General features: G+C 40.7%; 1 protein-coding gene across 2 annotated transcripts; it reads right to left on the bottom strand.

Annotated features, from left to right (window-relative positions):
- Positions 1–1235: 1235 nt before the first annotated feature.
- FeCH (ferrochelatase, mitochondrial) lies at positions 1236–25288 on the bottom strand. 2 transcript variants are annotated; one of them, XM_076204348.1, is made up of 11 exons: positions 24093–25288; positions 19171–19259; positions 18483–18604; positions 17365–17467; positions 17117–17235; positions 11789–11890; positions 10597–10762; positions 7708–7864; positions 4380–4495; positions 3980–4203; positions 1236–1347 (listed from the first exon to the last, which is right to left on the bottom strand). In XM_076204348.1, exons 1-10 carry the CDS (start codon positions 24121–24123, stop codon positions 4000–4002), a joined length of 1209 nt encoding a protein of 402 aa, XP_076060463.1. In that variant the 5' UTR covers positions 24124–25288; the 3' UTR covers positions 1236–1347; positions 3980–3999. The 2 variants fall into 2 exon arrangements, with proteins under 2 accessions (XP_076060463.1, XP_076060462.1); XM_076204347.1 differs by having other exon boundaries at positions 1236–4203.
- Between the last annotated feature and the right edge of the window lie 55 nt (positions 25289–25343).

Genomic DNA, 25343 nt, shown 5'->3' with positions numbered 1-25343 from the left:
TCCGACCTGAATTAAATGTTAAGGTCTGTATAATGTTCAAACAGATCAACACATAAATCCTACCCTAATGTAACATAAACACCTCCCTTACAACAACCAGCCACTGTATGAAACAAAACTGTAGTTACATGCATGCCACTGCTGTTTGTTCAGTACTTCACAAATCACGTTCTAACGTGCTCAGGGCACTCATTCAGCAAGTCCACAAGCAAGAAATCACACCATCACTACTTCACATAATTATCTCGAATTTCTTCTTGGCTTCAGAATGATTAGTCTGCTTTTCACTCACTTTGTCTTTTTGTGTGAATCATTCTTTGTTATAACATATGAAAATGATATTAATAATGTGCAATTCTCTCAGATGGAGTATAGTTCGATGCTCGGGAAGAAAACTGAGCAAAGAAAAAATTTTGTTTGCCTTGAATTCTCAGAAATTTAGTGACGAGTAGGCATTCTTCTCCCATAATCTTTATGATGGTCATGTGAATACAGTACACTGTGAATTTATTCAGCTATTTAACAGTGTATAATATGAATTGCTCAAAATGGTCATTGTGGTGCAAAATTATATTAAATAAGACTTCAAAGTTACCGCATGCAGCCAAGCACCCAGGATACAAGTCGTGCACGATGTTTGAAAATCCAGAGCAAAGGGGTTTAAGGAAAACTGACATACCTTCGAAAATGACTTAACTTGAAACAACTTCAGATGAGGTATACCTGATATACATAAATACATACAGGGAGCCTTGAAGTCAATGGAGTTCCATTCCTACACAATGTCATAAACCAATTTTTTACATCACTTGGAACCAGCCTAAATGAGTACCTTCCATGGTGATTGTTTTCCATTTTCTTCAATGCACTACCATCAGATAACATCAGAAGCAACTCAATGATAAGTAGTAACCTTAAACAACACACAACCAAGACTGACCAACACTTCCTTCCCTGATGCATCAGGAAAAAGTCCTTATGAATGTTGCTTTTCTCCTATATATAACAATTAGGTCATACTTTGGATGGAAGAATAAATGTTGGCAAAATCCATTACAGTTCAGCACTGTATCCAGAGATGATGAGTTCAGGAATTTCAATCTGTATTAAGATACTGCAGTTATGTTGTACAAAGTGCACATTATGTGTGTTCTAATACTCACTTTGCTTTGAGTGCAAAACTAAAATCCTCAATGGATGATACTCATTAGCTCTGTAAATGAAATTCTTCCAGGTGTATGAAAACAAATATCTTTATTTAAAAAAAATCAACAATTAAACTTTGCAGGTTGCAGTGAAGATCTATAGGCCCAGCCGAGGTGTATTCAACAGAGTATTTCAAAATGACTGAAAACATTTGGAAAATTACAATAACAATAGCATGAAATAAAGGAGCACCTCTTATTCATCCCTCAAATAAATATAACAAATTCTACCAAAAAGATACAGAATCCTAAACCCTAACAATATTTCTTGAGTACAAGACTACAAAGCCATCTGTGAGGGGCACCATCCTAGCCTTCCAGTAGGGGAGAGTTTGTGACGTTAAACCATATCATCATCATCACATCACAAGTCCCTTGCAGTGCTAATAAGTACTTAAGTACTAAAATAATACTTGAATAAATATGCGAGATACAAAGGCAGGACACCACGAGCATAGCTCCCCTTCCCGCAAAATACAACTAGGTAAATACACAAAACTGTTTAGGGGTACAGCAGTTCTGAAATGTTACCAGGGTCTTGACTTCATAGTAACATGTAGTCAATACTTTTAGGGCTGTTTTTGAGGGGCCCCTACAGACCATAGCACACATCATTCATTTATTTTAGATTAAAATTTCTCCTCATGAAGGATCGAGATGATTTTGGACTACTGCTGTCCCTCTTTGAACTACTCTTTACCACTTCTATGACCCTATATCTTTGTTCTCTGATCCAGCTCATAATAGGATGAGGAGAGAGATGCCACTGCTGTGTTCCCTTGCATGTTGTAGGAGAAAACCAAGTAGGATGGTGTGAGGGGGCACAGTTTGGGAGGGTATGAGAGAAGAGAAAGCCAAAAGTAAATGTGGGCTAAAGTAAGATTATGTACAACAGGTGAGGATGGCTGAGAGTTGGAGGAGAATCTAAAGAGAGAGAAGCTATAGGAAATGAACTTTTAAGTTTTTGGGGTCACTAGCAGGGAACAGAGGAGTACAGGGTTGGAATGGTCACTAGCAGGGAATGGAGGAATACAGGGTCGGAATAAGGGCTAGCATTCAGGGTTGATCAAATAATACTAGGATGGTTTGGGCATATGGAAAGAATGTGTCAAGAATGAATAGCAAAAAGAATGTGAAAGGTGGTGGTGGATGGAACAAACTTATAAAGTAGATTGAGAATGAGGTGGATGGATGGGATGGAAGGGACACTGGATGTATGAAGAATATTTGTCAACCAGGGAAAGGAGAAGACAAGAGAAAGGTTGTGAATGAGCGAGGAAGCAATGCAACCTCAGGGATTTCTTTTTGTCTGTTCTGTATTCTCTCATGTGGATGAGGGGGGATGGGAGGGCTGCCAACATGTAATGAAGCAGAAGAGACACCACCAGCTTTGGTTGTCGGACCCTGCTGTGGAGGTGTTGTGTCTTGCTGCATTACCTCTGACCCAAGAAGTGGGCAGAGTACAAGGATGACCTTTCATGTTGAAACACAATGGCAAAAGCCAACAAGACTGTGAGAATCAACACCGTGTGAGATTGAAACCTTTATTGGTACGATGTTTCGCTTGTTACAGCTTTTTCAAGTACTTGAAAAAGTTGTAACAAGCAAAACGTCATACCAATAAAGGTTTTGATCTCACACGGTGTTGATTCTCACATGACCTTTCATTCATAAAGAGTCAAGATAGGAGCGACAACAAATAGATTTTTGGATGGGTGAAGGGTGGGTGTAAGCTTTGACTCAGCCATCTTCCTTATATAATGGGTAGAACAGAATGCTGAGGTGCTATGGACATGTAGAAAGAACAAAGAATATGGAAAGCATTGGTGGAGGGATGTCTCCTTTTGCTGGACCACCCCCATTATATGGGGGAAAAGGCCTTTTTTGGTACATATGTGTATGTATAAGTGGATGGAGTTAGCTTGCTGTTGACAAGGGAAGAGAGTGCAAAAGAAGTGAATGGAAGAAGATTGTGAATGGATGAAGGGATGACACAGCTTGAAGGAATGTTCTTCTCATCTTCATAATTCACTATGAGTGGATGAAGAGGGGGAAGGATTGCCATGCAGTGAACCAGTGGGGGTAAACCGGCTCTGGCTGTTGGGCCCATCTGTGGGAGAGTTGTGCCTCACTGCATTGCTTTTGACCTAGGCAGTGTGGTTGGTGGAAAAATGGTCAACCCTTCATCCAAAAGATACCAAGATTAGAGAGGTGGTTGAATAGGTTTCACATATAATGCAGGTGTGTGTGCTTTGTCTTGGCAAACCCTCTTACAAAGAGGAAAGACCCTTTGAGTGAGTGAGTGAGTGATTGTGTGCATCTATGAATGTGTGTGTAACATGTGTCTCAGAAGGGTTGGTACTTGAGATGTGAGAGATGCATCTGTTCTTAATTAGGGTAGTTCTCCTCTACTCCATTAGAGATTATCCTCAGTAATGTATTAATTGCTGTACATATACAAAAATAACTTTTTCAAACTCCATCATCACTCCCGCCAAACTGTCTCAAATAACCCCTAAACACAATTTTCAATGGAAGGACACATATTTACATGGATTTGTCAACATGTGATCTTCTTTAATTGGGATTTTGCTGGCCTTCACATTCTACTCATACTACTTCTCAAAACTCTTTTCATCCTTGATATAACTGTCAAAACTGTGGTACAATTTTTGGGCATGATGTGATTTATAAACGCTAGTCTTTGGATTATGGAAGTGATGGAATAATATAGTACAAATTCTTGTCCCTTTTTGTGTAAATGCACTACTTACAGATGAGGTTTGTCCATGCATTAATCAAACTTCCTGGTCACATATCTAAACCACTTCTTTGAAGCATAACAAGAAGGATTAATGCAGAGAGGGCAATTAATGAGGAACTGTTCATTACACCGATGCCCACTTCTTATGTGCTGACTTACTTCGTCCACTAATGCATCAATAAAGAGAGGATGAGCATTAGGTGCCGCACAGCGACGAATATTTTCAACACCAACCTGGAAATAGATGAACAAAGGATATGCACCAAAGATGATGATGATTAAAAAGAAAAAAAAAAAAAAAAATTACATCAACACAGGAGAGAGAAATATATCCATTTAGTGAAAATAATTTGATCTCCATTGTTATAGTTTTTAAAGACTATTATGATATAAATACAACACACCCTTACCTCTGCACCCAACTCCTCAGAATATTCAATATCAAGTTCATGAAGTGTTTCAATGTGGTCACTTGTAAACGCAATGGGCACAAGGAGTATATTTTTTCGGCCACGTTTTACCAATCCTGAAACATTTAGAAAGATGAATTGATTTCTTGTCCCAGAAGCCTTGTAAAGTAAACGCAACCATAAAGTTCTTAAGTACGTATCTTTGGCAGTCACACAAACCCTCTAAAACTATTCCACATTGACTTTTCAGTCACTTCAGTTTTATTCATAAGGTTTCTCCACAATCCTGAAAAAATTACATTCTTCTAACCCCTTCCACAGTGGATGACCCTATTTCTTTTAATCTGGCTACCTCTAGGAACTGCTAAATGACTACAGGGATACTGAAATATCAGTGTAGAAGGGATGTGGTAAAGAAGTGAGAAGCAAGAGAGTAGAGAGGGCATAAATGGAGGATGCAGTGGCATTGCTGGTATGTATGTATGTATATATATGTATATATATATATATATATATATATATATATATATATATATACAGGTAAACGTCGACTTACGATGGCATTAGGTTTCGATAGAGCCATCGTAAGACGATCTCATCGTAAGTCGACCCCCCCTCTGTTCCGTGGTCACTGTACCTAGCCTACCTGTATATTAACCACCAGAGATACTGAATATAGCCTATTAAACATGTACAGTAGTTTATTTAATTATTTTTATCCTTTTTACCATATTCAAACACTATAATATGTATTTTCAGTACGGAACTTAAATCTCGCGGGCAGCAGCCAATGCCAGCCGTACGACGTGACGTAATAATACTCGCATCATAAAATATAGTCACCGCTTTTATCGATCGTTCTCTCTCTCACCCGCGAATTTTTAAAACCACAGAGAATGGGATTTAGGGCACATTTGAGAGAATGTAAAAACACAGGGGCGACTACAATAAATATAATCAAGACGCCGATATGGCAGCGTCGCGAATCCACTTGCTCATGACGCCTACGTGTGCGGCACCGTATGGAAGGGGTTAAATTATCATATCGTCGTCGTCGTCGTCGTCATCGTAAAGTCGAACAATCGTAAGTCGCGGCCATCGTAAGTCGACGTTTACCTGTATATATATATACATATATATATATATACATATATATATATATATATATACATATATATATATTATATATAAAATGAGTGGTTTGTATATGTATGTACTCACTGTTATGATAGGGGAAATACCCAAAAACTGAAAGAAAAGCTGCAAAGCTGCCACCCCTTATGCGTCTCATCATCTTACTTTAGCTCACATTTATTTTCAGCTTTCTCCTCTCACTCGCCCTTCCACAATCTGCCATCAACTGCCTTAGTCCCTCCTCTGAACTCCGCTACAAGTGCAATGTCAACTACAAACAACGGCTTACCTCCCATTTTCATCAGCCTCAAACCCCTGCCCAGCACCCTCATGTTCACTTTCCACACAACCCCATCCTTAGACATGAACAACCATGGTGATGCACAAAGCTGATGCACACCCACCTACAACCTCACACCACTCACTTTTTTCATTCTCTGCCCCCACACAAGTATTACTACTCATGAAACTTTTAACCACCCTCAACAGACTTCCCCCTATCCCATTCATTCTCAACAATCATCTGGTATCTCTATCAACCCTGCCATATGCCTTCTCCAAATCCATAAATCCCAAAAGACATCCCTGCCCTCTGTCACAACTTCTTGCATATCTACTTATCTTCAAAAATTCCATCTACACACACTTCATAAACCCACATTCTTCTGCTCTTCCCCAATTACTACCTGTTCCCTTCCTATTCCTCTGAATTAACATCCTCCCATGTATTACCAATTACACTCAACAGAAAGACCCTTCAAAGTTACCACATTCATAATTGTCCCCTTTGCCTTTGTATAATGTAATTATAAATGTACTCCTCCAATCCAATTGCACACTTCCCTTCTTAAAGGCTCATAATCAACAATCCCACTAGCCTATCTATCTACACACCAAGGGCTTTTCCCCCCTTATAGGAAGGTAGCCAAGTCAAAGGCATGTACCTACTCCCACCATTCCCCTTCACCACCCTTTCCTCCTTCTCCTCTTCGCTCCTCATGGATGACGGGTCATCCCTGTATCCCATCCACTGCCCTGGGTCAGGACCAGTGTCGCAAGACCCAGCACATCCACAGCAAGGCTGCTTCATTAAATCGGCAACCCCCCTTCCTCTCCATCCCCTCATGCAGAAATGGAGAAGACTGGGAGAAATCCCTTCGGGCTGCATCAATTTATCTTTCACATATACTCCCTCAACCCTCATCCCCCCACCCACTCCCCCTTATGCATCACAGTATCATCCATACACAACCATTCTCCATTCACCCTTATCTTCTGTCCTCTCTTGTCCTTCCTCAACAAACATTCCCCTTTCCCAATGCCCTGTTTACCCCATCCATCCATTAACTTACACAGCCCAAAGGGATTTCTCCCAGTTTCTCCATTTCTGCATGAGGGGACGGAGAGGGAGAGGGGTTGCCAATTTAATGAAGCAGCCTTGCTGTGGATGTGCTGTGTCTTGTGACACAGCTTCTGATCCTGAGCAAGGGGCAAAACTGAGGGAGGAGCCAAGATAAGAGGGAGGGAGGGGGGTGGATGGAAGTGGAGTAAGTGGGGTTGAAATGGGTAGGAGTGGATTTTATGCCTTTGTTTTTTGGCTACCTCCCTTGTAAGGGGGGAAAAGCCTTTGGTATATGTATGTACTTTGATAAATATTAATAAATTGCTTCACCTCATGATGAACTTATGAGTTACTATTCTATCCAATGCCATAACTTGTTACAACAGTGACAACCTTACATACTGAAGAGGCATCACCTTGATTCATCCCTTTGACTTTATGTACTTTCCAGATTTTGTTCTAAACTAATTTTTATCTATTTCTTTAGCTGAGAGTTGGTCTAATAACCCAAGCTGACATCAACTTGATTCATCCCTTTGATTTGATGTACTTTGTAGATTTTGTTCTAAACTAATTTTATCTATTTCTTTTGTTGAGAGTTGGTCTAAAAACCCGAGTTGACTACAGTACTACCTCTCATTAACGGACTTTAATTAGCTGTGTTTGTGGTGTTTTCGCTGTTTTTTTGGTGCTATTGTTTAGTGCGTGCAATCACTATGCCACCCAAAAACCACTCCAAATCAACGGATTATTCACATCAACGGACACCCTTTTAGTCCATTAATAAAAGGTAGTACTGTATTTCCATTCTGCTAAAGGTCTTTGTTACGACCCCATGCATGTGCTACTTACCTTTTATTGCATCATCAGTTGCCGGTGAGAGCCACGGTAAAGGCCCAACCTTGCTCTGCCACACTAGTCGGTATGGATGAGTGAAGCCAAGTTCTTTCATGACCAGCTGAACTGTAGCTCCAACCTCTGCACTGTATGGGTCCCCTTTGTTTACTTGCTGCAATCAAACAGGGTCATACTCAAGATGGAAGCATGTCTGTTACTTTACAATCTATCTATATACCATATACAGATACCCATCATTGGTCCTCTGCCTATTTTCAAAATGTGTCAATCTCTTCACCTCCATCAAGAGGAGCTAACACGCACTTTTTGGACTGAGCCTAAGATCTCTATCAACTTCAATAGTATTTATTACATTTCTTCACAGATGGGGAGCTGACAACTGGTGACTGTTCTCCTCTTCCTAGCCATTTTCAGCCAGTGAGATAGAAACAGTCCCCTGCTGATACTACACTGACAATAATCCAAAGTTTCTTCCCAGAGAGATCTGTGAGAGGTTCTAAGGACCATTGCCAGCCCCTGTGCACGTGCAGACTTTCCACTTGGTGAAACTCGAGGTGATGCCAAGATAAGAGGGAGGGAGGAGGGTGGAGGGGAGTGGAATATATAGGAAATGGAACGGGTGGGGGTGGTTTCTATGCCTTTTTCTTTATTACCCCCCACGTAGGGGGAAAGAGCCTTTGGTATATGTATGTATGTATGAAACTTGAGGCAACGATTATATGAACTATATGAAAAGTAGAATATTTGGAAGTGAGTATTAAAGGAGAGGCTGGTGGAGGTGAATAGCTTTAGATACTTGGGGGTGCAAGTGGCAAGAAAGGAAGGTGTGGAAGTAGAGGTATATTGTAGATTGAAAGAAACAAATAAATGCCTTAGGGGATTAAAAAGTGTAATGAGAAACAGACATTTGGGAATGGATGCTATTAGGAGGTTGTATGAAGGGGTAATTGTGTCGACAGCACGGTATGGGCCCGAAACAGGAAACATAAGGGAGGAAGAGTTTAAATGCGTTTCTTTTTGGCTACCTCCCTTGTAAGGGGGAAAAAGCCTTGGTATATGTATATACATATGTATGAGATGAAATGCCTGAAAAATATTGTAGGGATTACTAGGCTGGGCAGAGCGAGAAACAAGGAGGTAAGGAGGAGGAGGGCGGGATTGGAAAAGGAGTTAGGATATATGGTTGATGAAAGAGTATTGGAATAGTTTGGACACATGGAAAGAATGAAGGAAGAAAGATTAGTAAAAGAAGTGTGGAAGGCAGAGGTGGATGGAGTGCAAAGGTTGGAGCAACTGAGGATAAGGTGGATAGATGGGGTAAAAGGGGCATTGGGAAAGAGGGGGATGTCTGTTGAGCAAGGAAGAGAGAAGACAGAAGATAGGGGTGAGTGGAGAATGGTTGTGTATGGATGATGGTGTGATGCATGGACGGAGTGGGGGAGTTAGGGTGTGGTTATGGGCAAGTGATGTTTTGATGCAACCCAAAGGGATTTCTCCCCTTCATCTCTTTTTTCTGTATGAGGAGACAGAGATGGGAGGTCACTAATTAAATGAAGCTGTCTTGTTGTGGATGTGCTGCATTTTGCTGCACTGCTTCTGAACCATGGCAATGGGCAAGATGCTGGGATGACCCATCATCCAGGAGGAGCCAAGAAAAGAGTGAAGGAGGGAGGGGTGGTGAATGGGAGTGGAGTATGTGGGGATGAGATGGATAGGAGTGGAATTATCCCTTTTGACTTTGGCTACCTCCCTTGTAAAAGAGAAAAAGTCCTTTGTACTGTATGTATATGAAAAGTTTGTTACAAACATTGTACGTATATTCTATATAACTTTTTTCTACAGAACTCCCTACCACTCTAAGGTTTATAATGACTATTTTAAAATATTAATAACTGCTCTCTCAAGTTTCACAAGTGGAGAATTCACAGCCACACAGCAGTTGGCAATGGTCCTTGGGCCCTACCACAGATCTCTCTGAGAAGAAATGTTGGATTTTTGCCTGTGCTGTACTAGTGTGGGACTGTTTCTATGTCACTGGTTGAAAGTAGTAGGCATGGAGCAGTTACCAGTTGTCAGCTCTCCATATGTGAAAATTGTAAGAAGTTCGACTAGAGTTGATAATGAGATCTTGGGCCTTGTCTAGAGACCCAGGTGTCTGGCCCTCAAGGCCGCACCTTCTGATAGAGTTGAAGGGGTAGACAGGTTTTGACAACAGCCAGTTGTGCTGTCTATCTTGCAGGAACCTGTCTTTGGTCCCTTATGTTTTCATTTAAATTATATAACCTTTTGGTCTTTTGTGTTTCATACAAACTTTATAACAAGAGGGGAATGTCTGTTGAGGAAGGACGGGAGAGGACAGAAGACAGGGGTGAATGGAGAATGGTTGTATATGGATGATATTGTGATGCATGAGGTGGAATGGGCGGGGGGATGGAGGGTGGGGTAGTATGTGTGAGCAATTTTTGACGCAGCCCAAAGGGATTTCTCCCCGTCTTCTCCTTTATGCATGGGGGACAGAGAGGGGGGGGGGGGGTCGCCGATTTAATGAAGCGGCCTTGCTGTGGATGTGCTGTGTCTTGCGACACTGCTTCTGACCCAGGGCAGTGGACAAGGTGCAGGGATGACCCGTCGTCCAGGAGGTCCTAAGATAAGAGGGAGGATGGAGGGGGTGTGGAGTGTATTTAGGGATGGAATGGGTGGGAATGATTTTATGGCTTTTCCTTTTTGGCTACCTCCCTTGTAAGGGCGAAAAAGCCTTGGTATATGTATGTATGTAATTGACACTGAATTACTGCTTCTTGACTGCAGGTTCTCAGTATCAGCTGAAGAAGATACCTTTATTTTTTGGTATTTAAAGCACACCAGATATATGCAAGTACCTACCCGAAGTGGCAAGGAATGTGCTGAGAAGAGAATGAACACTTCCTTCTGCTTCTCTACGGGAAACTTTTCCAATTCAGCTTTAATATTTTCAGCAAAACACTTGGCTAAAAATTGGTTGGTGCACCATCTATCAATAACACTCCAAGTCATATTTGTCTCCTCACCCCTGCATAAATGGAAGAGAAAAGAAAATTCTAAATAAGGAATAGATTCACATGTAACATGAAGATAATCAACCCAATACAATTTTGGAAAGCATGTATTTCTTTACTTATCATGATGATATCTTAAATATTCACCTTGAGGCACAGAATTTCAGTATAGAATTCACGATGTGTTTACCTTGAGGCATAGAACTTCTGTATAGCAATTCTAATTATGTATAGCAATTCTGTATAGCAATTCTAAAATACAATTCTAAACAAGGAATAGATTCACATGTAACATGAAGATAATCGACCCAATGCAATTTTGGAAAGCATGTATTATTTTTTTTACTAATCATGATGATATCTTAAATATTCACATTGAGGCACAGAATTTCAGTACAGAATTCACGATGTGTTTACCTTGAGGTATAGAACTTCTATATAGCAATTCTAAAATACAATTCTAAACAAGGAATAGATTCACATGTAACATGAAGATAATCGACCCAATACAATTTTGGAAAGCATGCATTATTTTTCTTTACTAATCATGATGATATCTTTAATATTCACCTTGAGGCACAGAATTTCAGTATAGAATTCACAATGTGTTTACCTTGAGGCATAGAACTTCTATATAGCAATTCTAATTCTGTATAGCAATTCTAAAATACAATTCTAAACAAGGAATAGATTCACATGTAACATGAAGATAATCGACCCAATACAATTTTGGAAAGCATGCATTATTTTTCTTTACTAATAATGATGATATCTTTAATATTCACCTTGAGGCACAGAATTTCAGTATAGAATTCACGATGTGTTTACCTTGAGGCATAGAACTTCTGTATAGCAATTCTAATTATGTATAGCAATTCTAAAATAAATTCTAAACGAGGAATAGGTTCACATGTAACATGAAAATAATCAATCCAATACAATTTTGGAAAGCATGCATTATTTTTTTTTTACTAATCATGATATCTTTAATATTCACCTTGAGGTACAGAATTTCAGTATAGAATTCATGATGTGTTTACCTTGAGGCATAGAACTTATGTATAGCATTCATACTGGAACCTGTAGTGCTACAGCTGTACTGTGGATACTGTGAAAAGGCAATGCAGTGCTCCACTCCATCACTGTAAACATAAACGTATTCAGCATTAAGGATTACTCTTCTAAATGTTTCAATCCCTTCCACTCCAGGTGGCAATTTCCCTTTTATTCTAGCTGTCACTACACTATTTTCTTAATTTCTGAGGCACCACTTAGCATACATACATATACCAAAGGCTTTTTCCCCCTTACAAGGGAGGTAGCCAAAAAGAAAAAGGCATAGAAACCACTCCCACCCATTCCATTCCCTACATATTCCACTTCCCTCCACCCTCCTCCCTCCCTCTTATCTTGGCACCTCCTGGATGACGGGTCATCCCTGCATCTTGTCCACTGCCCTGGGTCAGAGGCAGTGACGCAAGACACATAAAATATATTCAACATTAAGGATTATTTTTCTAAATGTCTCAATCCCTTCCACTCCAGGTGGCAAATTCCCATTTATTCTAGTTGCCACCACACTATTTTCTTAATTTCTGAGGCACCACTTAGCAAAGGGGTTAAATAATTTCTTCCACTGCATTAACCATACCTGTAAATATTCTTATAATAGAATATTCACAGATATTTTTAATGCAGTGGAGGAAATTATTTAACTACTACCTACTACCTCCCTTGCAAGGGGGAAAAAGCCTTGGTATATGTATGTAAATATTCTAAAATGTTACTGTACTGTACTGGTTCCAATCAGACCACATTTACTCTTTCATATGGTTGTTATCTATATACATACATACATACATATACCAAGGCTTTTTCCCCCTTACAAGAGAGGTAGCCAAAAAGGGAAAGGCATAAAATAATTCCCACCCATTCCATCCCTGAATACACTCCACACCCCTCCACCCTCCCTCTCATCTGAGCACCTCCTGGATGAGGTATACCATGAGCTTTTTCCCCCTTATGAGGGAGGTAGCCTAGGGCATGTACATACTGTTATGACAAGATGGAAATACCTAAATACTGAAAGAAAAGCTGACACCCCTTGAACATCTCATCATCTTACTTAGCTCATATTTATTTTCAGCTTTCTCCATTTATATGCCCTCAACTGCTTCAGTCTCTCCTTTGGACTCAGCTACAAGTCCAATGTCATCTACAAACAATTGACTTATCTCCCGCTTCCTCCCACTTTCAACCGCCCCCAAACCCCTGCCCAGCACCCTCATGTCCACCTCCCACACAAACTTGGAAAGGAGTGAAAAAAAGATTATTAAAAAGAAGTGTGGAAAGCAGGGGTGGATGGAGTGAACATGAGGGGATGACCAAGGATGAGATGGATGGATGGGGTGAAAGGGGTGTTGAGCTAGTGGGGAATATCTGTTGAGCAAGGAAGAGAGAGGGGAGGAGATAGGGGTGAGTGGAGAATGACTGTGTATAGATGATACTGTGATACAAGGAGGGAGAGGGTGGGGGAAGGGGGGGGTTAGGAAGTGGTTATTTGTGAATGATTGATTTTTTGACACAGCCCAAAGGGATATGGTTGCTACCAAATCAATCAATAAAATGTTGCCTTAAACTCCGAGACCCTCTTATGTCTTTACTTTTTTTTAGGAATGTCCCCTTTGAGGGTACAGATAGTAGGATGCCTAGTCCTATCCCCATCCCATTTTAGTCGCCTTATACAACTCAAGTGGAAAGACTTGGTGGCAGTGTTGTTTCAAAATGAGTATTCAAAGAAATGGTACAGGACAGTAACAGGAGTGGGGAGACAGCATAACGGAGTGACAGCCACAATATAATAAAGTATCAACATTTCTCTATGAATAGAGATTTCCTCTACCACAGACAAAATTATGTGTGCCTCTGGTCCGTGGGGGAATCCCATATAGATCCTAAGGTATCAGCTGTATGCTACTTAGCAGCTTTTAACCCTACAATAACATGCAGCCAATATAATATGGGAGATACTGCAGTTATATGGGATACGAGGAAAGCTGTTAAGAGCAGTCAAGTCTTTTTATGAGAGTAATAAACTCTCTTTCTTGAAAGGGTTTATTACCCTCATAAAAAGACTTGATTTCTCTTAACAGCTTTCCTTGTATCCCCTTTATCTGCAGTACCTCTGCATGTATGCCAAGATGGGAGGGAGGGAGGAGGGTGGAGGGGAGTGGTATATATGGGAAATGAAATGGGTGGGAGTGATTTCTATGCCTTTTTCTTTTTGGCTACCCCCCATGTAATGGGGAAAAAGCCTTTGGTATATGTATGTGAAAAAGGATTTGGGAGATAGGGTTGATGAAAGAATATTAGGATGGTTTGGACACATGGAAAGAATGAGTGAAGAAAGACTAGTAAAAGAGGTATGGAAGGCAGATGTGGAGGGAGTGAACATGAGGGGATGTCCTAGGATGAGGTGGATGGATGGGGTGAAGGGGGCTTTGGGGAAGAGGGGAATGTCTGTTGAGGAAGGAAGGGAGAGGACGGAAGACAGAGGTGAGTGGAGAATGGTTGTATATGGATGATGTTGTGATTGCATGAGGAGGAATGGGCAGGGAGGTGGGGGGTGGGGTAGTATGTGTGAGTAAATTTTGACGCAGCCCGAAGGGATTTTCTCCCCGTCCTCTCCTTATATGCAAGAGGGGACGGAGAGGGGGGGTCGCCGATTAAATGAAGCGGCCTTGCTGTGGATGTGCTGTGTCTTGCGACACTGCTTCTGACCCAGGGCGGTGGGCAGGGTGCAGGGATGACCCGTCATCCAGGAGGTGCTCAGATGAGAGGGAGGGTGGGAGGTGTGTGGAGTGTATGTAGGGATGAAATGGGTGGGAGTGTTTTTATGCCTTTTTCTTTTTGGCTACCCCCCATGTAATGGGGAAAAAGCCTTTGGTATATGTATGTGAGTAATAAACCCTGTGTTAGAATTAGAAATGGAGTGTGTGAGTGGTTTGAGATGTGTCATGTCACCTTGGCTGTTCAATTTATACATGGATGGGGTGGTGCAAGAGGTAAATGCAAGGGTAATAGGTCAAGGATTGGAGATGGTTAAAGAAAATTGAGAAAAATAGGAGATAAGCCAATTGTTGTTTACTGATGACACTGCGCTTGTAGCAGGATCAGAGAAGGGATTAGGGATGTTAGTGGCAGAGTTTGAGAAGATGTGTGAAAGAAGGAAGTTGAAGATAAATGTGGGTAAAAGTAAGGTGATGAGATGTACAAAAGGAGTGGATAGTAACAAATTGGAAGTAAGTATTAAGGGAGAGAGACTGTGGGAAGTAGACAGCTTTAGATATTTGGGGGTAAATGTGGCAGGAGAGGGAGGACTGGAGGTGAAATGTAGGTTTAGAGAAACCAGTACATGCCTTGGGGGATTAAAAAGTGTAGTGAGAAATAGATATTTGGGAATGGATGCTAAGAGGAGATTGTTGTTGTTCCCTAGACTGTCTGTCCGAGCAGTCCCATCTCCCCAAGGAATGCCACAGCTGAAACAGGGTTTTTCCACAAATCCTTTATGGAGTGTATGTTGTGTTGTTTGCATGCGTGTTTGTGTATAATGCAGCCTTCCATGACGTTTTGAATAGTACAGGGTGAAGTGTTACATCCTGGGCATTTGTCCACAATGTGGTCATCCAGTCTCTTCTGGTAGCTTAGAAGGGTTGGGTGGTGGCTGCATCACAGTCTGGCCAGGTGGACTCTGTCCTTTTGTGGGAGAGAGGATTCAGAGGGATGGATATCAGGGGGCCTGGCATGCAGCAATGTGTTGTCTTTTAGTGTGTTAATGGAGCAGTGAGTGATGAGTTTATGAATATGCTTCCAGAGGCTGGTACTTGGTGTTTTAGAGGGAGAGAAGAAATTATTTGTGTGTGATATAGATATTTGGGCGTTTTTTTTTATATTTCTTGGTGTGTGTGTGTTCTGCTATGTAGTGTAGTGGGTGTGCTGTGTTTGTGGAGGCTGCAGAAAGTGTTTGTGTGCCTCTCATGTCAAGGTGATCTTTGACTTTGAGGACTTTTGTTTCATAGTGTAGGTGGTCTGTAGGTGTTGTATATGTGCCCCTAAGAGTTGGGGGCCAAACAGCGGCAAACATCCCTGGCCACCATCACTACACAGGTGGCACTTATCCCCAGGAGGGGCTTCAGTCGCCTGAGCGAGTGCCACATTCCTTTCATAACATGCACTGTTACAGAGGAGATTGTATGCAGGGGTGATTGTGCTGACAGCACTGCATGGGGCAGAAACATGGAACATAAGAGAGGTAGAGAGGAAGAGTTTGAATATATTTGAGATGAAATACCTGAGAAGTATGATGGGGGTTACTAGGCTGGATAGAGTGAGAAATGAGGAGGAGAACGGGGGTGAAAAGGGAGTTGGGACATAGGGTCGATGAAAGAGTATTGGGTTGGTTTGGACACATGGAAAGAATGAGTGAAGAAAGATTAGTAAAAGAGGTGTGGAAGGCAGAGGTGGAGGGAGTGAACATGAGAGGGTGACCAAGGATGAGATGGATGGATGGAGTAAAAGGGGCATTGGGAAAGAGAGGAATGTCTGTTGAGGAAGGGAAAAGACAGAAGATAGGAGTGGAGAATGGTTGTGTGTGGATGATGCTGTGATACATGGAAAGGGGCTGAAGGGGTATGTGTGAATGATATTTTGATGCAGCCCCAAGGGATTTCTCCCTATCTTCTCTTTTTTTATGCAAGGGGACGGAGGGGGGGTGTCGGCGATTAAATGAACTGGCCTTGCTATGGATGTGCTGTGCCTTGCTGCATTGCTTCTGACCCATCATCCAGGAGGAGCCAAGAAAAGAGGGAGGGAAGGGGGGTGAATAGGAATGGAGTGTGAGGGGATGAAATAGGTGGGAATGGATTTATGCATTTGATTTTTGCTACCTCCATTACAAGGGTTAAAAAGCCCTTAGCATATGTATGTATGCATGTATATGTATGCATGTATATGTATGTATATATATACATACATATACCAAAGGCTATTTTCCCCCTTACAAGGGAGGTAGCCAAAAAACAAAGGCTTAGAAACCACTCCCACCCATTCCATCCCCTACATACACCACTCCCCTCTAGCCTCTTCTCTCCCTCTTATCTTGGCACTTCCTGGATGACGGGTCATCCCTGCATCTTGTCCACTGCCCTGGGTCAGAAGCAGTGTTGCAAGACACAGCACATCCATAGCAAGGCCGCATATATGTATATGTATATAGATATATATATATATAAAACAGAAGCAATTCTTCAATGATATATATATATATATATGTTGAGAGATAAAAAATAAACATCATTAATATTACTCACTCTTCCATCTGCTGCAGTGTGTTTTCAGTGAGAGGGTGAGCATAGCGGAAACCTACGTACTGCTTATGAGGGGCCGATTCAGGGCAGATATCATCTAGACGTTCACAAAGCAGTTTACCCTTTTGCATGAAACGAGACTTAGTAACACATTCCAATACAAGATCTATTCAAATTGTAGGATATGCATATTCATTAGAAAAAATGTGATTCATTGGTAATTATCAACAGAAACTATGTCAGAACCAAACCTGCAAATCTGTCCACTTGAAGATTGGGGAACCACCACCTATCTCATTATACTTCTCCTGAATATTTGGGGTTCGTCTTTTAGCAATCCATGGACCCATGTACCTTCACAAAATATATATATATTCATAAAGATAGGCAAAACCAACAAAACATTTATTAAATATTTTACACATGGATACATACGTTACCTACTTCAAAAAGAAACTGCATAAAAGAAAAAAATAATTTTGCGATTTACAATTAAAAAAATATGGTGAGGGTTACAATATTGGATAGCAAAAAATGTGGAGGTGAGGAGGAGAGTGGGGGGAAAGGGAACTGGTAGACAGGACTGATGAAAGATGATAGGGGTGGTTTGGGAACATGGAAAGAATGAGTGAAGAAAGATTAACAGTGTAGAAGCAAAGGTGGACGGATTAACTTGAGAAGAAGACCGAAAGTGAGATGGATGGATGGATGGGGTGAAAGGGGCTTTAAGCAAAATAGGAAAGTCTGTCAGTCAGTTCATTGTTCCCAGTCTCTCACACAGAGGACCAGCATCTTTAAGGTTTGGAGAATTTTAAGCACCTATAGGTGATGTGCTGGGTTATTATTGTTAGGTCATCTGCTTTGTATCTGGTGTGGGGGAGATCACCTGTGAAGATGCTGAATAATGCAGGTGAGAGTATAGTTCCTTAGGGGATTCCACTGAACAATTGTTTAGTCTTAAAATTTTTGTTGCTTTGGGTTACTCTTCAATAAAGTTGTTGTTGTAGATGCTTGTCTCTATGATCCTTTTTTTTTTTTTTGAGAACATGTTTCTAAAAACTATCAGCTGCCTTGTCTATGACTACTGTCCCATAATGCTTTTTTTTTCACTTGTTGTGTGATGTTTGTGAAAAGTGTGCTAGTGGAATGGACTTCTTTTAATCCATACATACATACATCAAAGGTCCTTCCCCTTTACAAGAGTGCTGGCCAACTCAAAGCACACTAACATCATACATGATCAATACCAATTCTACTAACCCCCCCACATGAATATATTATAGTCCCTGTAGCATCTAAATATCAATATCTTCTGAACAATATATCTACCAGTGTCACCCCTATTTATTCCAACAACAATTTGTCTTACTTTTGTGCAGGTAGTTGAATGATATCTCGATCAGAAAAGAGACGCAGCAAGAAGTCATGAACTTCACCGCTGTTCTGTGGGCCTCCCATGTTCAACATCAGGATTCCTGTCTTAGGGTTTTCCTATAGGGTAACATATATAAAGGTTGTTAATTTTACACAGCAGTTTACAATAATAATAATTACTGCTACTTTGAGATTCAATGACTGGAAACCATACAGTGGCCAGCACTGGTTCTTGAGCCCTCCCATAGATCTCTCTGGGAAGAAACACTGGATTTGTGTTGTATCAGCATGGGACAGTTTTTATGTCACTGGTTTGCAGCGAGAAGGGAACTGTCACTAGTAACCAGCATTTCTTCTGTGAACAGGTGGATAAAATACAGTTTGTAAAGCTGACAGAGAAATCTGTGGCTTAATCTAAATGAGTTGTCAGCCTCTCTAGCCTTCATGTTCAAATGAAGGAGAGAAGTAACTGAGTTTTCCAAATGGGCATCAAGGGCTGTTGTCAGCTACTAAGGAACTGCAGGCTTTCAGTCAGCGAAACTCAAGACAACAAGCATTATTTATCCAGGTATGACAGTCAATCCATTAGGAACAAACCTATGCAAAATCCAAATTATATTAACAAGGTAGAAACAATCTTACTAATGAGATGAGAATATGCAGTGTGTAAAATTAATACACACCTTGGTCTTTTCCTGTATTTGTGCAGCTGTTGCTCCTGAATCTCCACTTGTAGTTGATACACATCGCCAACCTTGGGACACGGGCCTCGCTAAGGAAATACAGACATTTACTGATACATCCACAAAAGTAGCTCAGTTAGTCTCTTATCATCAATCAATCAATAAATCAAATGCGGTCTCAAATTCTTCTTAGGTGTCACTGTACTGAAGAGCAGAACTGTGTTAAGCAATTGAAGAAAAATGTATGAAATGCACAAACAAGAACTATGCACATATCAAACACACAGTTTGTAGCAAGCATCCTGTATATCAAAAAGAAATTACAAAAATCCAGAACAGAATGGACCATGATTTCTAGAAAGTTATATTAAATCAATGTTCAGCTTGTTGGAAATAAAATGCTCTAGAATTATAATTAATTCGAGAAGTCTTAAAAACATTTCTACTGAAGAAATACTCTTGTACATGAACCTGAAATTCTAAATAAAATAAAAACTGAAATTAAAGAGTAAAAGGGAAAAAATACAAGGCCCTCAAGAGAAGGTGTTAGGAAGCTTGTCCTCACTCCTCCTCCCTCACTTCTTCCACTGTCCAGTCCCACAACCTTCCCAACTTCCAAGGTCCCATGAGACATGCTTGCACCACCCAGCTGCACTGGATCGACCAAAACTTCCTTGAGGCCCACAGGTGGGACTAAGCCTACTTGAGGAACTCATGTGTAGTACCAGCATCAGTCCCAGCGATGACTCAACCCGACACAAAGCTTCTTTGAGGAACACATGTGGTACCAGCTCCCCATACTCTCTGTCTTCATGAGCCACCAGCATGAGAATGCTTTGCGTCTGACTTCCCAAGCATCAACTTTGGCCTCATGCCAATAAGGACCATGGGTCATGACCCAACCCATGTATATAAAGACCAGACAGAACATAAAATATTCAGATCGCCTCGGTTCATCCCACTGTGAACCTGACTCATGGCCTCCATTGTTTTCTCATCTCCTCACCGTTCGTCCACCTTTTTCTTGCACTTAGAGCAAGCTATCATTATTGGTGCCCAACATTCATTTCTAAAACAAATTCTCTTCATCAGAGTTTGCCTTCAAACCAGCTGCCACACGTATGACAGATCAACTGATGCCACTTGTCTGCTGACTGCCATTTTGACTGCCTACATTCTCACCTACCACAGGTATATTTGTGGCCTGCCACTGCCACTAGATCATTTAGCAAACTAAAGCCATGAGAATCCCCACCTTGACCCACCCACACACTCAACAGAGATCACAAGATCCCACACCTCAACTCCAGTACAGCTAATGACTACCAACCTCGACTGTCAAGTCCACTATGCCCTGGCAGGCCTAACACCCCACCTGCTAATCACAACCATTCTCAAATGTCTATCTTTTCAGAGAGATGTTGCAACTACACTCAATGACAATTTACGACATGATCCCAGGACATATTCCAGGTTTGGGTTCCCCCGAGCAGACTCCTAAGATGCACCAACCTCCTCAACATAATCCAAGATGTACACAGCAACTCTGGTCCCATGGAAATAGCTGAGGGCCCAGAGGATTGTTACCATGCAGCAAATGGACCACCGCCTGCTGCTACCCCTGCGTTGTGAGGACAACTACCTTGATAATTTCTTGCCGAGGCTCCACACAACTTCACTTCCAGCCCCGACTTCCATAGGAGTGTATCAGGAAGATTGTCCTCAGTCCTCCTCCCTCACCTCTTCCATTGGCCAGTCCCATGACCTTGCTGATCTGCAAGGAGGTCCCATGGGATACACCCAGCTGCATCAGATCAACCAAAGCTTCCTTGAGGTCCACAGATAGGACAAAGACTCCTTGAGGAACTATTGTGTAGTACCAGCATCAGTCCCAGTGATGACTCAATTACAGCCTTGCCTGACCTCGTGAGACACAAAGCTTCTTTGAGGAACACACGTGCAGAACCAGTCCCCCATATTCTCCGTCTTTGTGGGTCACCAGCATGAGAATGTTTTGCATCCAACTTCCCATGCATCAATCTGGACCTTGTGCCAACTTGGACAACACAGGTCATGACCCGACCTATGTATATATAGACCAGATGGAACACTGAAGATTCAGATCACCTTGAAGCATCACACTGTGACCCTGGCTCTTGGCCTCTGTTGCTTTCTCATCTCCTCCACCCTACCCCACAAACAGGCAAAGTTGGGACATGACTTGAAATGCATAGTTATCACCTTTCTTGCCATCTATTTCCCTTTTTCTCACACTTTGAGTGAGCTATCATTATTGGCACCTAACATTCCTTTCTACATACATATACCAGATTTTTTTCCCCTTACAAGGGAGGTAGCCAAAAAGAAAAAGGCATAAAAACCATTCCCACCCACTCCATCCCTAATACACTCCACTCCCCTCCACCCTCCCTCTTATCTTAACATTCCTTTCTAAATAAACAAATTCTCTCCATCAGAGTTTGCCTTCAAACAAGCCTAACAATTGGCACCCAATGTGGGGCAAGACTACTTGCCTAACACAAGGATATCTAGGTTTTGTGGAGGGGCAAAAAATAAACATAACGTGAAAACATGAATCTGTGTGGCAACTGATGGCAATATAATATTGTTGTGACCAGGACTTGTAACAGCACTGGATTTAAAACACTCACCACTCATGAATGCTACTCGCACAACCAAAAGGGACAGAACTAAAAATGTTGAAGAATAAATAGAAGATGCATTTTTACATTACGGATCTTGGTATTGTAAACTAAAACACATACATATACCAAGGACTTTTCCCCCCTTACAAGGGAGGTAGCCAAAGTCAAAAGGAATAATTCCCCTCTTATCTTGGCTCCTCCTAGATGACGGGTCATCCCTGCATCTCACTCACTACCCCAGGTCAGAAGCAATACAACAAGACACAGCACATCCTTAGCAAGGCCACTTCATTTAATCAGAGACCCCCCCCCCCATGCAGAAACATTGAAGATGGGAGGAAATCTCATTAGGGTGCGTCAATATATTATTCACACACAACCACTCCCTAACGCCTAGGTCGAAGAAATGAAAGGATGATAAATACGTCTACTCTAACCTAACCTACATAACCTAACCTATATTTAGTAATTCAGTTCCTCAAATTCTAAAGATCATCTGGGTCATCGTCATCATCACGGATGCTGACAGCCTGATTATTATTGTACCTCGGGCAATTAACAGACGAAGGTAGAATCCTATGTTCTCTCATAAAGTCCAAGGAAGCCCTATTGTCTTTGTAACAGTGCTTATTAATGTCACCTGGAGTTGGAGAACACCCGGTCCACAACGTGAAAGCCATCATCTGACTGAGTAACTGGATTGGACAGAAAAAAATGGGATCTGGACTGTATTCTAGCAGCTTTGTTCTTTAATAGATTTACCTGGGTAAAATTTTAGTTGTGTACACCTATGCAATATAGCAATAGAAAATTAATTAATAATTTTGTAAATTATAACAGATCAATGTAATATGCAATTTTCTTGGGGGAAATAAATAACAAAAAAGTTGCTAAAATGTTTTTTCTAACAAATAATGCCACAGTGGTTAAATGATACACCATGTTTGTTTTGATAGGTGCTGAGGTCGAAGAAATGAAAGGATGATAAATTAGTCTATTCTAACCTAACCTACCCTAACTAACCTATGTAAACTAACCAATGTTTAGTAATTCGGTACCTCAAATTCTAAAGATCATCTGGGTCGTTGTCATGGATGCTGATGGCCTGATTATAATTGTACCTCAGGTAATTAACAGACAACGGCAGAACCCCATGTTCTCTCATAAAGTTCCAAGGAATCTCTATTGTCTTTGTAACAGTGCTTATTAACGTCACCTGGAGTTGGAGAACACCTGGTCCACAACGTGAAAGCCATTGTCTGATAGTGACTGAATTGGCATGGCGTCTGTTACCGTATCCTAGCGGCTTCATTCATTAGTAAATTTCCTCGTAGCAAAGTTTTTTCAAAGTTTTTGTTTTTTATTTCTACCAAGAAAATCACACATTATGTTCATGTATTATAATTTACAAAATTAATATTTAATTTTCTAATGCTATATCGTGTAGGTGTGCACAACTAAAATAATACCTTTACTTATAGCAAGGTTTTTTGTTATCAATTTCTGCCAAGGAAATCGCATATTACATTCATGTATTATAATTTACAAAATGAATATTTAATTTTCTAATGCTATATCATGTAGGTGTGCACAACTAAAATAATACCATTTAATTTTCAATTATTATATCACATTGTCATTGATGTGCACTTCTAAATATTTACTGCAATATCTGTTAACCAGCGAGACCAATTATGATAGTTTGGCAACCTAAAGGTAAAGACTAAAAATAATAGTAGAATAAACAAGGTAAGGTTGCCAACGAAAATATACAACTAGGTACCAGATGGAAGAAGACCAAAAGAAACTAGAAAGGTCAAGGACAAGGATGGGATGGAAAAAAGAAACGATAAAGTACTACAGCAAAGAGGAATTGGGTTGGAATAAGTACACGAAAATTATACATATCTTGACAGGCCAGTCATGATTATTATAACAATAATGATATCTCGTACATCGCTACTGACAAGTCAAAGATCTACCAGGAGAGAACAAAAGACAATCCGTGCAGAATTGATCAGGTTAACAGGCCTCACACCTCCTCGTCATAATTCTATTCCTCTGTATATCAGGATCAGAATAACATTACTTCACCCATTTAACAAAGTTTGAGAAATTGCGTAAAGGGACTAACTATAGCCGGTGTACGAAAGGTCATGAAAGTTTATTCACTCTATGTGTATTTATGGAAGGCAGTCATTTCTAAAAAAAAATATAACTAATTTTGAACAATTATATGCTTATAATCTAACTTACAAATATTTCTGAAGAGTGATCGTAGAGCCATTTTCGTTGAACTTCTCAACACACCTTGAGCAACTGAATTACTTCACAATGTTTACAAAACCGTATTGCGTAAACTTTAACTTTTAACGATCAGCAGAAAATGCGCTATTTATGTAGAAGAAAAGCGCTGTATTATGCCATTGCTAGATCTTACGAATAGGATGTTGTTGACTTGACTGATGTGCATCACATTTGAAATTTTGCAGTCACTTCAATATAAGGGATTGGATAGTTTCTTGTGCTGCTCAAATTTCGTACTGGTGTTGTTCATAGCATAGCAATTTTGCACTAAAGGGTTTAATGATAGTCAAGCGGGAACTTTAAATATTTGCTTACGGATTGAAATATAAGATGATCCATTATAGTTTAAACATGTTAATTGATGCAAAAAATTCTACGTAGGTTTGCTTGAGCGATGTCAAAAATGTATGAAAAGTGTAAAAGTTTCAAAAATAACCGGAACACTGATACAAATACTCTTCTATCTCTACGTAAAAATTATTAAAAAAAATTGTGTGCCTGATATATCCTTCAGAGCTGGGCGCGTTCTTCGGTGCGTCATTAGGTGCGTTCCTGGGTGAGTTCCGTTTTAGTTTGGGCGTGATTAGCGCTCCTAAACTATTAAAGTAATACAGGTGCCGGTATAGTATGTGGCCTACCTTTTGGATGTGCCTTACTATTTTTTTCTTTGGGTATAGTATGTGGCCTACCGGACTTTTATTTTGGTATGAACCTGTCTCTTAAGCTTTAATAGTTTGGGAGCGCTAACCGCGGTGTAAACCAACCCAGAACGCACCTAGCAACGCGCCCAGCTCTGGTATCCTTATACTCTACTGACAACCCTATGAGCCAGTCACACATAGTTTTTATTCTGAACTTGAGGAAATGAGTTGCGGGCAGAGATGTTTCACTTAATTTTACAGCAATCCAGCTGTGAGGAGAGGAGAGAAATTAAGGGGGAGGGGAGAGAGAGAGGGAAGAAGAGGTCATCACAGAACTATGGAAAAATACCAGAAGTCAAGATGTAATTTCTTTTCTTCTTTCTTCCTACCCTCTCCCTTAATTGTCCTTTATTCTCCTCCTTTCAAAACTACGGCCATCGGTTCATATTGTCCAACAATACGAATAATTAATCAGACTAATCTTTTATATTTTCATTGCCTTATCACCAAGTGTTTTATTCAGGTGTTTTTATACATCGAAAAAGGCTAAATATCAAAT

Source organism: Oratosquilla oratoria, chromosome 21 (assembly GCF_046742065.1).
Source record: "Oratosquilla oratoria isolate Oo_2021 chromosome 21, ASM4674206v1, whole genome shotgun sequence".
NCBI classification, from domain to species: domain Eukaryota; kingdom Metazoa; phylum Arthropoda; class Malacostraca; order Stomatopoda; family Squillidae; genus Oratosquilla; species Oratosquilla oratoria.
Note: the sequence above shows the minus strand (reverse complement) of the source record. Positions and strands in the feature narration are given on the sequence as shown.